The sequence below is a fragment of the Montipora foliosa genome, chromosome 9, assembly GCF_036669935.1.
Source record: "Montipora foliosa isolate CH-2021 chromosome 9, ASM3666993v2, whole genome shotgun sequence".
Taxonomy (NCBI): Eukaryota; Metazoa; Cnidaria; class Anthozoa; order Scleractinia; family Acroporidae; genus Montipora; species Montipora foliosa.
The window spans coordinates 28,975,054-28,990,270 of NC_090877.1; the positions used below are offsets into that span (position 1 = coordinate 28,975,054).

The 15,217-nt window shown below is 41.5% G+C and overlaps 1 protein-coding gene across 1 annotated transcript in view; it reads left to right on the forward strand.

The window, feature by feature from the left end:
* The window catches only part of LOC137970373 (uncharacterized), a 79,915-nt gene extending 66,111 nt beyond the window's left edge, over nt 1-13,804 (forward strand). Inside the window, exons 8-9 of the mRNA XM_068816895.1 lie at nt 793-955; nt 12,972-13,804. Coding sequence (XP_068672996.1) covers nt 793-955; nt 12,972-13,219 — 411 coding nt within the window. The 3' untranslated portion in view covers nt 13,220-13,804. The remainder of the gene's footprint in view (nt 1-792; nt 956-12,971) is intronic.
* The last annotated feature ends 1,413 nt before the right edge of the window (nt 13,805-15,217 follow it).

The window sequence follows — 15,217 nt, forward strand, 5'->3', positions numbered from 1 at the left end:
AATGTGCCCTTCGCTTGTTCCCCTATATTCCCCCCGCACGCTTCCTAGTGAACAGTAAATCCGAGGTCTGTTGCCACGCCCATTTTGGCGTACAATGCATTGAAATGTTGTTATTATGCTTGCTGGCTGGGAAACTTTCGCCCGGCCCTGCAGGCAAACGGAATTTGTAGTCCTTTTCTGCTGGGAGTGCGGAGCAGATAAAAATTTCACAGCAAGTAGAGAAATTGCTCGGAAAAAGCTAATTTTTTGTTTATTAAACAGCCGTGATATATTTTGATGAATATGGAAAAAAATGGCTTGTTTCAGTAGGTGCCCCTGGCAAATACTGCGCCATTGACAGAAATCGAGCGCGTGCGACTAGGGCCCCTAGTTTGGCTCGTGATGCATCTTATGAGTGGCAAGAATCGTTTTGTTATTTAATGGCACAAACTGCTTTACCTATAAAAGAAAGCTTCTGGATAAGTCAAACGAAGATTTAGCCCATGTCTCCTGTAACCATTGGCATGGAAAAAAATCCATTTCTGGGTTTACAGAGGAAAACAGCAAACTTTTTTTGCTTTAGATAGAAAGGTAAAATAGCTCTTTGGTGGTTTTTATTGCTTTAAATGATTTTCGGCAGACTTTTGACATCAAGGTCGCTTGATGTCGTTTGAACTTTTATTCCTTGCCGTATTTACATAATTTACCCATCCCCGCAAAGTTGTTATGATCAAATACTTACGTACATTCCCATGCCACAGGATAGAGTCTTGGTCATATTGGTTTTCACTTTGAATTTTTTTTTTGTAACAGAAAAAGACAAGTGTAGCAGAGGATTACTTTGGAAGCGGAGGAATATTCAGCATTACAGTGTACAGCGGCCTTTCGTTGTTTTTAGCTACGATTGCTGCCGGGTTTGGCTGGGAGATGTACAAGAAAATGATAAGGCAACGCAAAGCCTATCGTGGACAGTCAGGTGAAAAAAATAACCATGAGAAAGATAATTTATCACCTTGAAGCCACAAGTTTGGATTTGAATATCAAAAGATATTTGACGTCAATGTTTGTAAAAAGATATCTTCGCTATATTCAGTCTTTAGTGTAAATCTTACCTTGCAAATGGTCACTCAGCAGCTCCTTGCGCAGCTCTTTTAGAAATAGTAGTGACCTCTCGGTATTGGAGCAGTCGTTCAAATTTAATAGCGGAGTTCCGCGCGCGCCTTTTTCCCGCGCGCGCATAACACCATTGTAAAGAAAATATGGCAACCCATCAATGCGAGAATCTTGGTTTTATTGCTATGACATGATCGACCGTCCGTACGTACGTACGTCCACCCCTCCATGTATGCCAATGTGGCCAGTAGCATGCTAGTTTCTAGTATACATCTTTGATATTGGACAGCCATGTTTTGATCAATTGACACCTGTCAAAACAAGGTATCCGCTGACCAGTATCACCTGACCATATCGCGGGCCCAAGCTTAGAGCTCGCCGAGAACAGCTTTTTTTTAAGTTGACCGCTGACCAGGTACTAGTTTTCGATTGGATTGCTGGATCAACCCAGGTGAACTCACCTAAACATAAACGAACCTTCTTTTTTTCGCGCGCTTTCTGTGGCTCGACGCAAGCTACACGGCCATACTACATCAACTATAGTTCTTACACAGTCAACGCTTTTCGTGTTCATGTGGAAAACGGTTTGGAAGATGTTTTCTTTCTGCATTTTTCGCTGGTTTCAATCCAGTTTGACATATTATGATAGCAGTGGTCCACACTGGTGGCTACGCTGTTATTCAAGTTAATTGCAAGCATCGGATGGATATAAACTTAAAGCTGAGTGTTTATTTTTAATTTGCTTAGAGCTGGTTTTGTCTCTGTATGGCAATTTTTGGCATATCTTTAGAAGCTCTGATAAGGTTACATGATGCCTGGAGGACCTATGTCTAAAACAGAGACGAAAGGAGAGCGAAAGAGAACGACAACGACAAAACAGAGTACCACTAATAGCTCATACTTAAGGGAAGAAGATACTTCACAAAAAACGCGTTTTGATGTTTCCGGTTGCTGCTTTAATGATTAAAGCATTTTCTTTGCTTTCTTCTACAGAATCACGAAGCGATGAGTACGATATCGCTTTTTCGAGTGAAATTTACTTTGGAATTCATCAGTTTGGCAATAAAATTTTTCTTGAACCACATGCGTTTTAAAAGAAGACAAGCACACCCTCAGCGAGTGAATGGAAAGGGAAAAAAGCCATTTCAGAGTCAACTCGTGAATAGCCAGCGAATAGGAATCACGCTAAAATTAGAAGCCATAAAAACAAATTTTGTCAGTTCAAGTTGCGTATTTTTAAAAGGTGGTTTAATCGGTTCTTCCTTTGTTCAGGAATGAAAATCGAGTTTTTATCGTCAACTGGAATTAAATAACAATTGTACATCATAATAGTCGTCTCGATAGAGCAATGAAAATGCCCTTCATGTGCTTCAACGACAGCATTTTTAAAACTCACAAATCTGAAAGATCAGCTTAAAATTCCAAACGAGTCCACCCTGCCCATATGCGCCGGCGCCATTTAGCAGCCTCGCCTTTTTGCTTCGCTCAACATGGCAGCAACAAATGAAGAGTCTTCGGGGGCTGATATCCAGGTAATCGAGAAGAATCCTGAGTCATCTCAAGGTAAATCTATGATTTCTGAGGGAGATAATACAGCAGATGTTATTTCACAAGCGATTCAGCGCCAATGAACGGAGATGCTGCCCAATATGATTCACGAAACACTAGCAAAGAAAAACCTCGACCAAACTCTCTTTCCCGGTTAGCCACCGGGTCAAGACAAGGCTCAAATGCTTCTTTATCTGTCCGGTCAGCCGCCGGGTCAACACAAGGCTTAAATAAGGGTCATGTTGAAAACAGTGACCCGCCCTTGTCCCAATGTGGAGTCAGTATTTACTCCAGTTCTTGACGACTATTTAGGCTCCCTTGTTACTGCAGCAAAAGGAGTTGATAAAGAAGCAAAGAAACACCAAGACCAGCTCTTGGATATTGTTGGCCCATTAAACATGGCCTTTGAACACATCTCCCCATGGCAGGAAAACGAGGATGATTCAGGTTCCATTACTTTACCAACACAAGATGTAGATGGCCTGTATACATGTTTTTCCAAGGCCATCACTTCACTGGGGTCTGCGAATGCCCAGCATAAAGTTCAAAGAAGGAAACAAGTGTTGGATAAGCGGAACCCTCAAAATGAGCTCCTTAGCTTCTGAGCCATTCCCGGATGCAGGAAAAAACCTGTTTGGTCCATCCTTTGAAGAAAAGGTGAAGAAAAGGAATGAAACGGTGAAGATCCTTTCTAAGGCGGGCTCCAGGAAGTCAAACATGCAGTTTTTTCGGAGAGGGACCTCCTCCCAATTCAGGCCAGGGCGAGGGGATCAATTTCCTAGAAGATGGTCAAATCACCAACCAGGCTTCCCAACCAAAGCGAGAAGCTCATATTTCAGAGGCCGGGCCAGAGCAGGGGCAAATTCCCGACTGCTCAACCAGGTCAGAACTCTGTTCCACCCCAAAGTTTCCAGTTGTAGTCGCAAACCAGTCAGATACTGATATGTTACCAGTTAAAGAGAACTTAACCTTTCCAAAAGTAAAGTTGTTTTTGAGCAGTTTAGGCCTTTCTTCGGTAGAGGCCAACCACCTGCCTATAGCAGGTCGATTACAATTCTTTGTAGAAAACTGGCAAGTAGTTACAGACGACCCTTGGGTACTTTCAGTTATGTCAGGGTACCATATCCCCTTTACAATCACACCACACCAGGATTTTCTTCCCTCTCACCAAGTGTCTGTAGAGGACGAACTTTTGATAGACAAAGAATTAGGAGGGCTAATTCAAAAACAGGTATTCCATCTGGTTTCAGAACACGATTACAACACAGGATTTGTCAGCAACCTGTTTGTGATCCCCAAAATTGTAGGCGGACAAAGACCAGCCTTTAACCTCCGCCTGTTAAATCAATTTATAAAATACGGTCATTTCAAAATGGAGGGCATACATATGCTCAGAGACCTACTAAAACCAAACGATTTCATGGCGAAGATCGACTTGAAGGACGCCTACTTTACAGTTCCAATTTGGAAAGGCCATCAAAAGTCCCTCAGGTTTCTCCCATTTGGAATAGAAAGTGCCCCCAGGGGCTTGACCAAGATTCTGAAACCGGTGATAGGCCTGTTAAGGAGGCAGGGAATTCGTCTAATAATTTATTTGGACGATTTTTTACTGATGGCCTCTACCAAAGAAACTCTGTCGTATCATGTCACCTTGATTGTCAAACTTCTAAAAATGTTAGGATTTGTGCGGAATTACCAAAATCCCAACTAAACCCTACACAGTCAATGGAGTTTCTGGGTTTCCGTATAAATATAGCCTTCCATTGGACAAAGTAAAAGGTATCAGAAAAGAGTGTCAGAAAGTTCTGGAAAATCCAGATATCACGATAAGAAAGCTCGCTCGGCTCCTAGGGAAACTAAGTGCTTCGATCCAGGCAGTATTCCCAGCACCCCTTCATTATCGTCACATCCAAGCAGTCAAAAAGCGTGGTCTAGCTCTTCATGGGCCTACGAGTCCCAAGTATGCTGGACTACAGAAGCACTCGAATAACTTAAATGGTGGAGAGACCATCTTTCTGCTTGGAACGGGAGAGCAATTTTACAGAGCCCTCCTCAATTGACAATCGAGACAGATGCTTCCACAATGGGATGGGGAGCATGCTGTGGAAATTTTCAGACCAGAGGCCTTTGGTCTCAGTCAGAAAGGTTATTACACATAAACTGTCTAGACATTCTAGCAGGCGGGTTTGCCCTGGAATCATTCCTAAGAAACAAGTGCAATATCCATGTAAAACTAATAATGGACAATACAACAGCAATAAGTTATATAAACGAAATGGGTGGGCCCACATCAGTGGTCCTGTCAAGCCTAGCCTTCGACCTTTGGCAATGGTGTCTAGAACGGTCCATAACAGTCGAACCACACCAATTGCCCGGATGATTAAACATTGTGGCCGATTTCAAATCCCGGGCTCGTCCAGATACCAGCGACTGGCAACTGGATCCGTGCACCTTTCAGGGGATCAACAACAAGTCGGGCCCCTTCACAACAGATCTTTTTGCAAGCAGACTGACAGCACAACTACCCAGGTTTGTGAGCTGGAAGCCTGATCCAGAGGCAGAGGCAATGGATGCCTTTACTCTGGATTGGAGCCAGCGCAGGGGATATGCATTCCCTCCCTTTGCCCTAATAGGGCGGTGTCTGAGGCATGTTCTGCGGCAGTCAGTCTCTCAGTTGACAATTGTGGCTCCAGTATGGGAAACTCAACCGTGGTACCCGTTGTTACTAGAATTGTCGGTAGACAATCCCATGTTACTCCCATCCTTCCCAGGACTGCTGACAAAGGGAACGATCTACATCCTCTTGTCCACCTTCAACTAGCCGCATGGCTAGTCTCCGGAGTCGATATGAAGGTTCAACAGTTTCACAGCCAACTCAAAGACTGCTTCTGGCTGCATGGTAATGCATAATGAGGCTTGGACGCGTTTTCTTGATCTGCGCTATTCTACCGTTTTTTCTCCTTCCAAGATGTTTATTTCAAGACTACGAAAATGGCAGACCAGTTGCAACATATCTGTGCATGTCCAGGAGCTTTTTGGGCTCGGGAAATCAGATTTTTATGACAGAAAATCCAGTTTCTTCTGTTTTGCCATCGCTCTCTCTTGGTTCCATGAATATCATCGTCTGCTATGTTAACAATAGCAACAATTTTGCCGGTAATCAACCATTGTCTTCCGGGTCATGGAATGCTGCAATCACACAGATTAATGAAGCGTTGGTGTCAACGTATATGACTCCTTGGCCTGCATCACAAAGGCAACGAAAAATCAGAAGGCATAAACGTCCATGTGCTTATTATTCCAATACAAGAGCTTCTTTTCATGCTCTGTTAATTGGAGATCTTGTGTTTAAGTTGAATCCTGGTCCCACTGGTAAGTGCATAGCAGTTGTTGTTTCAACACGCAGTGATCACCGACACATAGCCATCTCGCAATCTTGGAAACTTAATTAACACCAATTGTTCCACCAGACTGAATGGACATCATTACCCAATGATATTACGCACATTCAATGCTCGTTCGGTCAAAAACAAGAGCGCTGATATCGTGGACTATGTTTGCGATTGTAAAGCTGATCTTTTTGCTATTACGGAGACTTGGCTGAGCGCCGATGATGCGGCTGTACGGGCGGAATTGTGCCTTGACGGGTACAAGTTTATAGACCACCCCCGCTTTGGACGTCGTGGTGGTGGAACAGGACTAGTATATCGGAGTTCATTGGGCATTAAGAAAGTTGACGCGGGAGAAAGGGCTTCGTTTGAATTCTCCTAGTGGATTGTTACGTCACCATCTGTCTCTCAAGCTACTCGATCTCTTGGAGTCTTTTGGTCTTCGGCAACACGTCAGCCAGCCTACCCATGTTCACGGACACACACTGGATCTCATTATCACCCGATACTCCGATCAAATTGTCCAGGATGCACCACAAACTGGTCGCTTTATTTCGGACCATGCATCGCGTCTTTGCCAGCTGTGACTACTAAGGTGGTCACTTACGGGAAACTTCAATCAGTGGACATGGATTCACTCAAAAATGACTTAGCTGCCTCTGAATTATGTCAAAAACAACCTGAAGAATTATCTAATTTCGCCCCGGAGGGAGTTGACGCGCTTTTATGTAACTATAACGCTACTTTGTCCAGAATTATCTATGCACATGCTTATCTTTAAGCTCCTTCTGCCCTCTTACTGAAAGTGATGTAAGTACTCTCATCAAGAAGTCAGCTAAGAAGTCTTGCCTAATCGACCCTATGCCAACATCACTGGTCATCGGTTGTCTCGATGTGCTCCTTCCTGTCATCACGCGCATAGTGAATTCATCGCTGTCCTCAGGCTACTTCCCTGCTGAGTGGAAGGAAGCCCTTGTGTGCCCTCTTTTAAAGAAGGCTGGCCTTGATCCGGTTGTCAAAAACTTACGACCCGTGAGTAATCTTCAATTTCTATCAAAACTGACAGAACGTGCTGTATTTGACCAAACATATAATCGAATGATGGATCTTGACAAGAGAAAATGAGGGGACAGAGAGGGAGGCTCCCGGTCCAGCACTTGGGATATGTCATGTCCACCAAAGTTATTTTTAGACGAGCAGAAGTCTTGCGAGACGTCCGCATGCTGGCCTACCTCGGTCCGATGCTTGAAAGAAAATAAATATTCATCAGCCTTCCACGTGCGCCGTCATTTTCTCTTTTCACTAAGAACCTAAGAGCGAGGCAAGACTGCATGCGGACGTCTTGGAAGACAGACTTCCGCTAGAACAAAGACTTCTGCTCGTCTAAAAATAACTTTCGTGGACATGACATATCCCGGCCAACGCCCTGAGCCTCCGTCTCTGTCCCCTCATTTTCTCTTGATCTTGGCCTATATCCTCTGTTTCAGTCTGCATATAGAAAAGGCCACAGTACCGAGACTGCACTCCTAAAAGTCCAGAATGACATACTAATGAATATGAACCGCCAGCACGTGACACTTTTAGTTCTTTTAGATCTCAGTGCGGCTTTTGATACGGTAGACCACAAAATCTTACTTCATCGTCTACATTCGAGTTTTGGCATCACAGGAACGGCTCTGAAGTGGTTTGGGTCGTACCTTTCCTACCGATCACAACGCGTCTTTTCAGGAGGCTGTCTTTCTGACAGTATCAAGCTACCATATGGTGTTCCTCAGGGTTCATGTCTGGGACCTCTGCTATTTACCATCTATTCTAGCAAGTTATTTGAGGTGATAAAACATCATCTCCCTGTAGCACACGCATATGCTGACGCTACACAGCTCTACTTGTCCTTCAATCCTAACACCTCATCAAGTCAATCTGAAGCAATTAAAGTGATGGAACTCTGCATAAAGGCAATCAGAGCATGGATGATTACTGACAAGTTAAAGTTAAACGACGACAAAACTGAATTCTTAATAATCGGTACAAGACAACAGCGTAGCAAAGTTCATATCGAGTTAAGTTATCAGTCGGTGATGTCAGCGTTGCTCCTTCTTCTGTTGCGAGAAATCTTCGAACTTGGTTTGATACCAACCTCAGCTTAGTGACGCACATTGCTAAGACATGCAAGGCTGCATTTTATCATTTACATAATATAAGACGTATTAGGAAATTTCTCACGATGACGTCCACCAAGGTACTAGTGCATGCTTTCATAATGGGACGCATTGATTATTGTAACAGTCTTCTTTTTGGTTTACCGGTCACTCACATCAATAAGCTGCAACGAGTGCAAAATGCTGCGGCTAGGCTGATTTGTTCAATTCCGCGCTTTAGCCACGTAACTCCCGTTTTATACTCCCTACATTGGTTACCAGTTCAATTCAGAATTGATTTTAAGATTTTAATAATAACTTTCACGGCCATACATGGTCATGCACCTAAGTATATATGTAATCTTATGCATATTAAGAATCCTTCCACTTATGGTCTCCGGTCTAATTCTGAACTTTTGTTAGCACCTCTGTCCACAAAAACTGAGAAAACACTCGGTGACAGGGCTTTCACTGCTGCTGTGCCAGCACTTGAGAACAACTTGCCGAGTGAAATACGGGAGGAGGAAAATTTTGAGCGTTTTAAGTCTAAATTAAAGACATTTTTATTTAGAGCAGCTTACCCTTGAGCGCTCTTCACCTTCACACCACAATATAAACCAGAATTGTAAATAACTACTTTTTAACTTTTTTAACTTGTTTTTTAATCTTAGTTTTTACATTTGATCATATTCACATGTTAATTTGCGCCTAAGAAATATTATTAAATATTATTATGGAGAACCAGAACAGAAACGTATTCTTCAGCCTGGAGAAAGTGGACTTGTTGATGTTGTGAACGACAAGTCAACCCCTTCCAACGTCTTTATATTCAGTGTTAAACTTCCTGGCCAGTCAATTTGAGGCAGGCCTGGAGTATCGTACTTTGAATGTCTATCGCTCAGCTCTGTCTGCAACACACCCTCAAATTGAAGGTTACAATGTTGGAGAGCATCCCCTTGTAGTTCAGCTATTAAAAGAGATTTTCAATTCCCGTCCACCAACACCGAGATACACATATACATGAGATGTTAGCGCAGGTACGAGTTATTTGGAAAGCTTGGGTCCTTATGAGAAACTCTCATTAAAGCAACTTAGCAGAAAGCTAGCATTTTTGCTCGCTATTACTTCTGCAGAAAGGGGCTCAGAATTAGTAGCCCATAATTTACGGCTCAAACGTTTTCACCCTGAAGTGTTTCTTTTAATCTCCCAGAACTTCCTAAAACGCTTCGGGTTGGAAAACCTTTAAAGACCTCCTTTCATTCTTGTTTCCCAGAAAATAAGTTGCTTTGTCCATGTTCATGTCTTAGCGAGTATGAAATGCGAACACGGGCTTTTAGGCCAGAATCAATTTCTGAACCAAACAAGTTATTTCTCTCGGTTAATAACCCACATAAGCCTGTGAGTTCTGCTACCCTTTCTCATTGGGTTAAGAATTGTCTGTTGGAAGCTGGTATTGACAGTCAAGTGTTCAAGGCTCACTCCACGCGTGGAGCAGCTACCTCTGCAGCATTAAGAGCAGGCATCTCTATTTCAAAAATAGTCCGTCTATCTGACTGGACCAAGGAGACCACTTTCAAACAGTTTTATTACCGTCCGGTTTGGAACGCTCGTGTTGATCGCTCTGTTTTATCTAGCGCTGCAGTTCAGCAAGGATCTTGAAGTTTTGAACATACACTGTTATATCGAGACGAGTAATTATGATGTACAATTGAAGATTATGCAAAGGCTGCTTGCAGCCTGCAGTATAATTATAATTGTACGAATAATAGGAGGCAAGATATAACAATGTAAATTCCCTCCCAACACTTTCCCATTTATGTATATTAATGTTGATGTTCTAATTTCTTTTCGGATTGTTAGCCACCAGTTGTTATGCTCCAAAAAAAGGCGAGGTTGTTAAAGGGCGCCGGCGCATATGGGCAGTGTGGCCTTGTTTTGAATTTTAAGCTGACCTTTCAGATTTATGAGTTTTAAAAATGCTGTCATTGAAGCAAATGAAGGGCATTTTACATTGTTATATCTCGCCTCCTATTATTCGTACAATTATAATTATACTGCAGGCTGCAAGCAGCCTTTGCATAATCTTCAATTATCTGCACTATTTTGGACATAAAAAAAAGTTGATTTGTTTGTTTGTTTTGCTCTAAAATGCGAGCGAACAATTGCTTTATAAATGTTGCCTAACTGGTTTTCGTTGTGCCTCGACAGTGACAAGAACATTTTGCCCTATGTTATAAACACGTAATCGCAATGAGTAAATTAGGGGGAAATATCACTAGCTTTCAGAAGTTTGTTTAAAGCACCTAAACGTTAAGAGTTGGAGTGGATCTTGTTTGAAGTTTGTTCTTTCTTGGTTGCATTGCAGCATTTTGCCGATTCTTGTTCCAAGCCAACCTGGCGTGTTTCAATGAAATACATCAAAATACGGATGATCTCGTTTTCAGAGATAAAGTGGAATAAAGTACTTCAGTAAAACTCTTCTTTGACCTTGAACTAAAAACGTTTTTTTTAATGGCTTCTAATTTTAGCGCTATTGCTGGCTATTGACAGTTGACTCTGAATTGTTTTTTTCCCTTTTCCATTCGCTCGCTGAGGGTTTAAGAAAAATTCATTGCCAAACTGATGAAATCCAAAGTAAATTTTACTCAAAAACCGATATCGTACTCATCGCTTCGTGATTCATGCGATATCGGTTTTTAGCGTAACATTTACTGTGGAATTCACCAGTCAGGCAATTAATTTTTCTATAGAAGAAAGCAAAGAAAATGATTGAATTATTAAAGCAGCAACCAGAGACATCAAAACGCGGACAATTCAAAACTTTTTATTTTCACTTACCCTAAAGGCAGTAAGAATAAATAACCAGGGAGCTCCGCTTTTAGGCTTAGCTAAATCTATATATTAGAGATGAAGCTTCTCACTGCCAACGTTTTCATTTAAGGCGTGTTTTAAATCACGGATAAACAGAGACTCTAATCTTGCAATGCATGTCTGATCGACCAGTTGCTAAATTGACAGAAACACAGAACATTTTAAAGCTTTAACAACAAATTGTCACGAATCTGCAATTGCTGATCATGTTTTCTTAACCAACCACAGAATAAAGTGGGATCATTTTGAAATTTTAGCAACTGGTCGATTAGACATGCATTGTAAAATTTAAGAGTCTCTGTTTATCCGTGATTTAAATCCAGCCTTAAAATGAAAACGTTGGTAGTGAGGATTTTTATCCCTAGTAGTAGCATCTTTCTTGTCGTTTTATGCCAATCAATTTCGTTAGTTCCCAGTCCGTTCAGTTGTATTTTTGAATTTAAATTTATCTTTAAATGATGATGTATAAACGTTAAGTGTATAAAAAGTTATGCAGTTCAAGCAAATATTTGTAACCGCTGTTGTTTTTTTATTCTTATTGAAACTGAAATGGCCCAAGTCAAAGAATTTTTATGTTTCAAAATAAGAGTGCTATGTGGAGTTCATTTTTTGTGACAGACAAAAATCTTACCAAAACAGAAACGCTCAAGAACAAATTAGAGTGGATCTTTGTCCATCGCGAAAGGTCCTTTGTTCGATTTTGTATGGATAGCTCTATAATGTTTGTAGTAAGCGAGTGAGCGCGATAAAAAGCGTCGGTCCAACTTCCACAGCAAAGCGAAATCAAAATGGCGGACTGATCCGTTAAGAAGGAGACACGCGACTTACCTTCTCTTCCCGTCGACGACTCGGATATTGCCCATCTTTGGGGGAGTAGTTTCCCAGTTTGTTCTCAAAAGGCCAGTAGACTCACCTACCCCTAGATAAAATATTTTGAGATACTTACCCACCAGAGAATTCGAAGAATTTTCAACCTCTTATTTTGCGTCAAGTAGGGCATTATATTGTGTTCGACCCTTTCGAATATTGACATCTGACGACGGAATTTTGGTTTACGAAATATTATTCTGCTTACTTGAGATATCATGTCCCGTTCTAAACCTAATAGTTCTCCGTCCTTCGGACTTCGCACTGAAAATGTAATAAAAATAGGGGGTCACCGTGCTCGTTCCCATGGTGCGATGCTAAAGAACACGGCTATTTGAGCTACTTAAGCGTTGATAATTGCCGCGCATCCCCAATGTTGGACAAATGTAGCTCGATTTTATGAATGAACTCCAAGATGTAAAGCAGAGCGTGGTGTCATTCCATGGTTAATTCAAGTACGTACCTAAAAAAGGTATTTGAATGGCTCCTTCCGTACAATTTTATGAAATTTGCCAAAATACTTCGGCCAGAGATTTTTGCTAATTTTTTCACTTCTTCATGAAAACACCGTCCTCAGCAAATATATTAAATAAAAAATGGGCGTCACCGTACTCGTTCAGGAGAAAATAGCCATTCCTTGACGGATTAAGCTTGGCGTCAATGAAAATCCATCATTTTATCAATGTCCTCGCACTACTGCGTGCGCCAATGACGCAAGAAATTATGCGCAGTAGGGTTGCGCAATGGAAAACCAGGGAATCACTCTAAAACTTGTGTCATCTCTGGTGAATGTCTGTTCGTGTGGAAAAGCTGTGATCTAGTAAGCTTCGTCTAGGATAAATCAGTCCCAGCGCTACTTTTTCTTTCTCAACTAATGGCTCTCTAGAAACCATCTATTTAACCTGCTAAGTAAGAAAAATAGCAAAATTATTACCGCTGACAAACTCACCTACTATGTCATGCAAAATAAAAACAGTTTTAATCCAGGAGTTACATGCCTCGACGGAATTTGATAGCCGACGATCAAATTCCCTCAAGGTACTATGTTACGTGTTTCTATTTACAGAAGTCACCCTTGACAGTGCTCCTGTTTCACCTGAAAATGTGGACAGCCAGCCTATCCCAAGACTTTTGTTTGGCCAAGAACCCTCAGAACAACTTTTCTCCAAGCAAGGTATGGAGGTAGTTAAGATGGATCAAGAACTGGATAACTTTCAGAAACACTGGAAAGGAAGGCGTGATGCTATGTTAGAGCGACATCAACAAGAACAGGCTGGGAGCACAGGCTTACCCTTTGTTACTGAAAAAATATAACTCTTTCTACAATTTCTTCTTAACTTAACAATGAAAAGTTTATTTCCCATTTTCAAGTGACAAATATAAAGCTGCGAAGGCCTTATGATAATGATATTCCACTTTTGTTTTCCTTACATGTACATGTAATGCAAGTGTTTGAACTGAGCAATATTTCAAAAACGAGTGCGAGTGCATTTCCAAACGCAAGAAATCATGTAAACCACGAGGCCGCAGGCCGTTTGGAAATCGAATGAAGCACGACGCACGGGTATTTTAAATTATAATTTCAATCACAAATCAAAATTTTTTTGTACTCCTCATGGTAGCTCAGAAGGATGTGAGAGCTGTTAGCAAGAACCCATTGCCAGATCAAAACCAACAAGACGCTCTAAAAAAAGCGTACACTGGGTTGACTGCGGTACGTGTTACACAAAAACAGAAGGCACTGAATTGGGTGGTATTGAACTGCAGGGTTCCAGTTAATTCCAGAGTTTTGAAGCAAGCAACCGTGGACAATTTTCCTGTCGGTGTACGTTGGATCAGTGGCTTTATCTGATCGGCGTTATTTCAAGTTGACAAACTAAATATTTTAAGCAAGAATCGATACAACGTAGATTTGATTTTAGTGGTGTACTATATTTTGGCTGGCCAAACCAGCCTTCTTCAGGTACAATGAGAGTTTACATTGAATTGCTTCTATGTACAGCTAAATATATATATATATATATATATATATATAATTGAATAAATGTTTTGAAAGAAAATTTGCCCTGAGCGGGATTTGAACCCACGTCCCCCCATTACTAGTCGGGTGTGATCACCACTACACCACCAGGACAACCATGCTGGCAACACAGCCATCGAAGAGGTGATTTACGTGGTCAGGGCGTGGGCCTCCCGGGAAATTTTCTTTCAAGGTGACAAGGTAGGGGAGCCTATAACTCCACTTGAAATCCAACTAAGGATCAAGTTAATGATGCACGACCGTAGTCAACTTAGCGGATGACAAGGAAGGATCCACGAAGGATACAGGCTAATTTCATTTTATAGAGAGTGTAGGAGAGAAACCCTGACAATGCACACCCCAAATAATCATACTTTTAATTGAATAAATGTTTTGAAAGAAAATTTGCCCTGAGCGGGATTTGAACCCACGTCCCCCCATTACTAGTCGGGTGTGATCACCACTACACCACCAGGACAACCATGCTGGCAACACAGCCATCGAAGAGGTGATTTATATATATATATATATATATATATATATATATATAATGAAATGACGTGACGTGACGTGACGTGACGTGACGTAAAATTGAAATGACGTCAATGACATGAACTGATTCCTTTCGAAGAAGGTATGTTAAAACTAATTCATAACATTGAATTTGATGACAACGCCTCCAAATGCAATTTCCAGAGAACATTACACACCGACATCGAAACAAAAATCAAGAAACCAAATAATCTACTTATTCCTGCTGACAAGACTACAAATTATTATTCAATGAACACTGCAACCTATGAGAAGCTGATTACCGAGAATGTAACGAAAACATACAAAAAGTCATGCCCCAAAGTTATAGACCAACTAAACTCCCAATCCGCCAGAGTAGCTAAAAAACTTGGATTAGACAACCGTATCGAAAAACTTGCAGAGAAAGAAGCTTTCATAACCTTGAAAGATCACAAACCTGAATTTCACGACCATCCAACATGCCGCCTTATCAACCCCTCCAAATCCGAGATTGGTATAATTAGTAAGCGCATTTTAGACGAGATCAACACCACCATAATCCAAAAGACACAAATCAATCAGTGGAAAAATACGACCAGCGTACTGAACTGGTTCAACGCCCTACAGCACAAAGAAAACCTCTCATTCATATGCTTTGATGTATGTGACTTCTACCCCTCTATCACGGAAAAACTGCTTGCCAAAGCACTCGACTTCGCCAATAACTACAGACCCATCAGTGCCGACGAGAGAGAAATCATTTTCCTCTCCAAGCAATC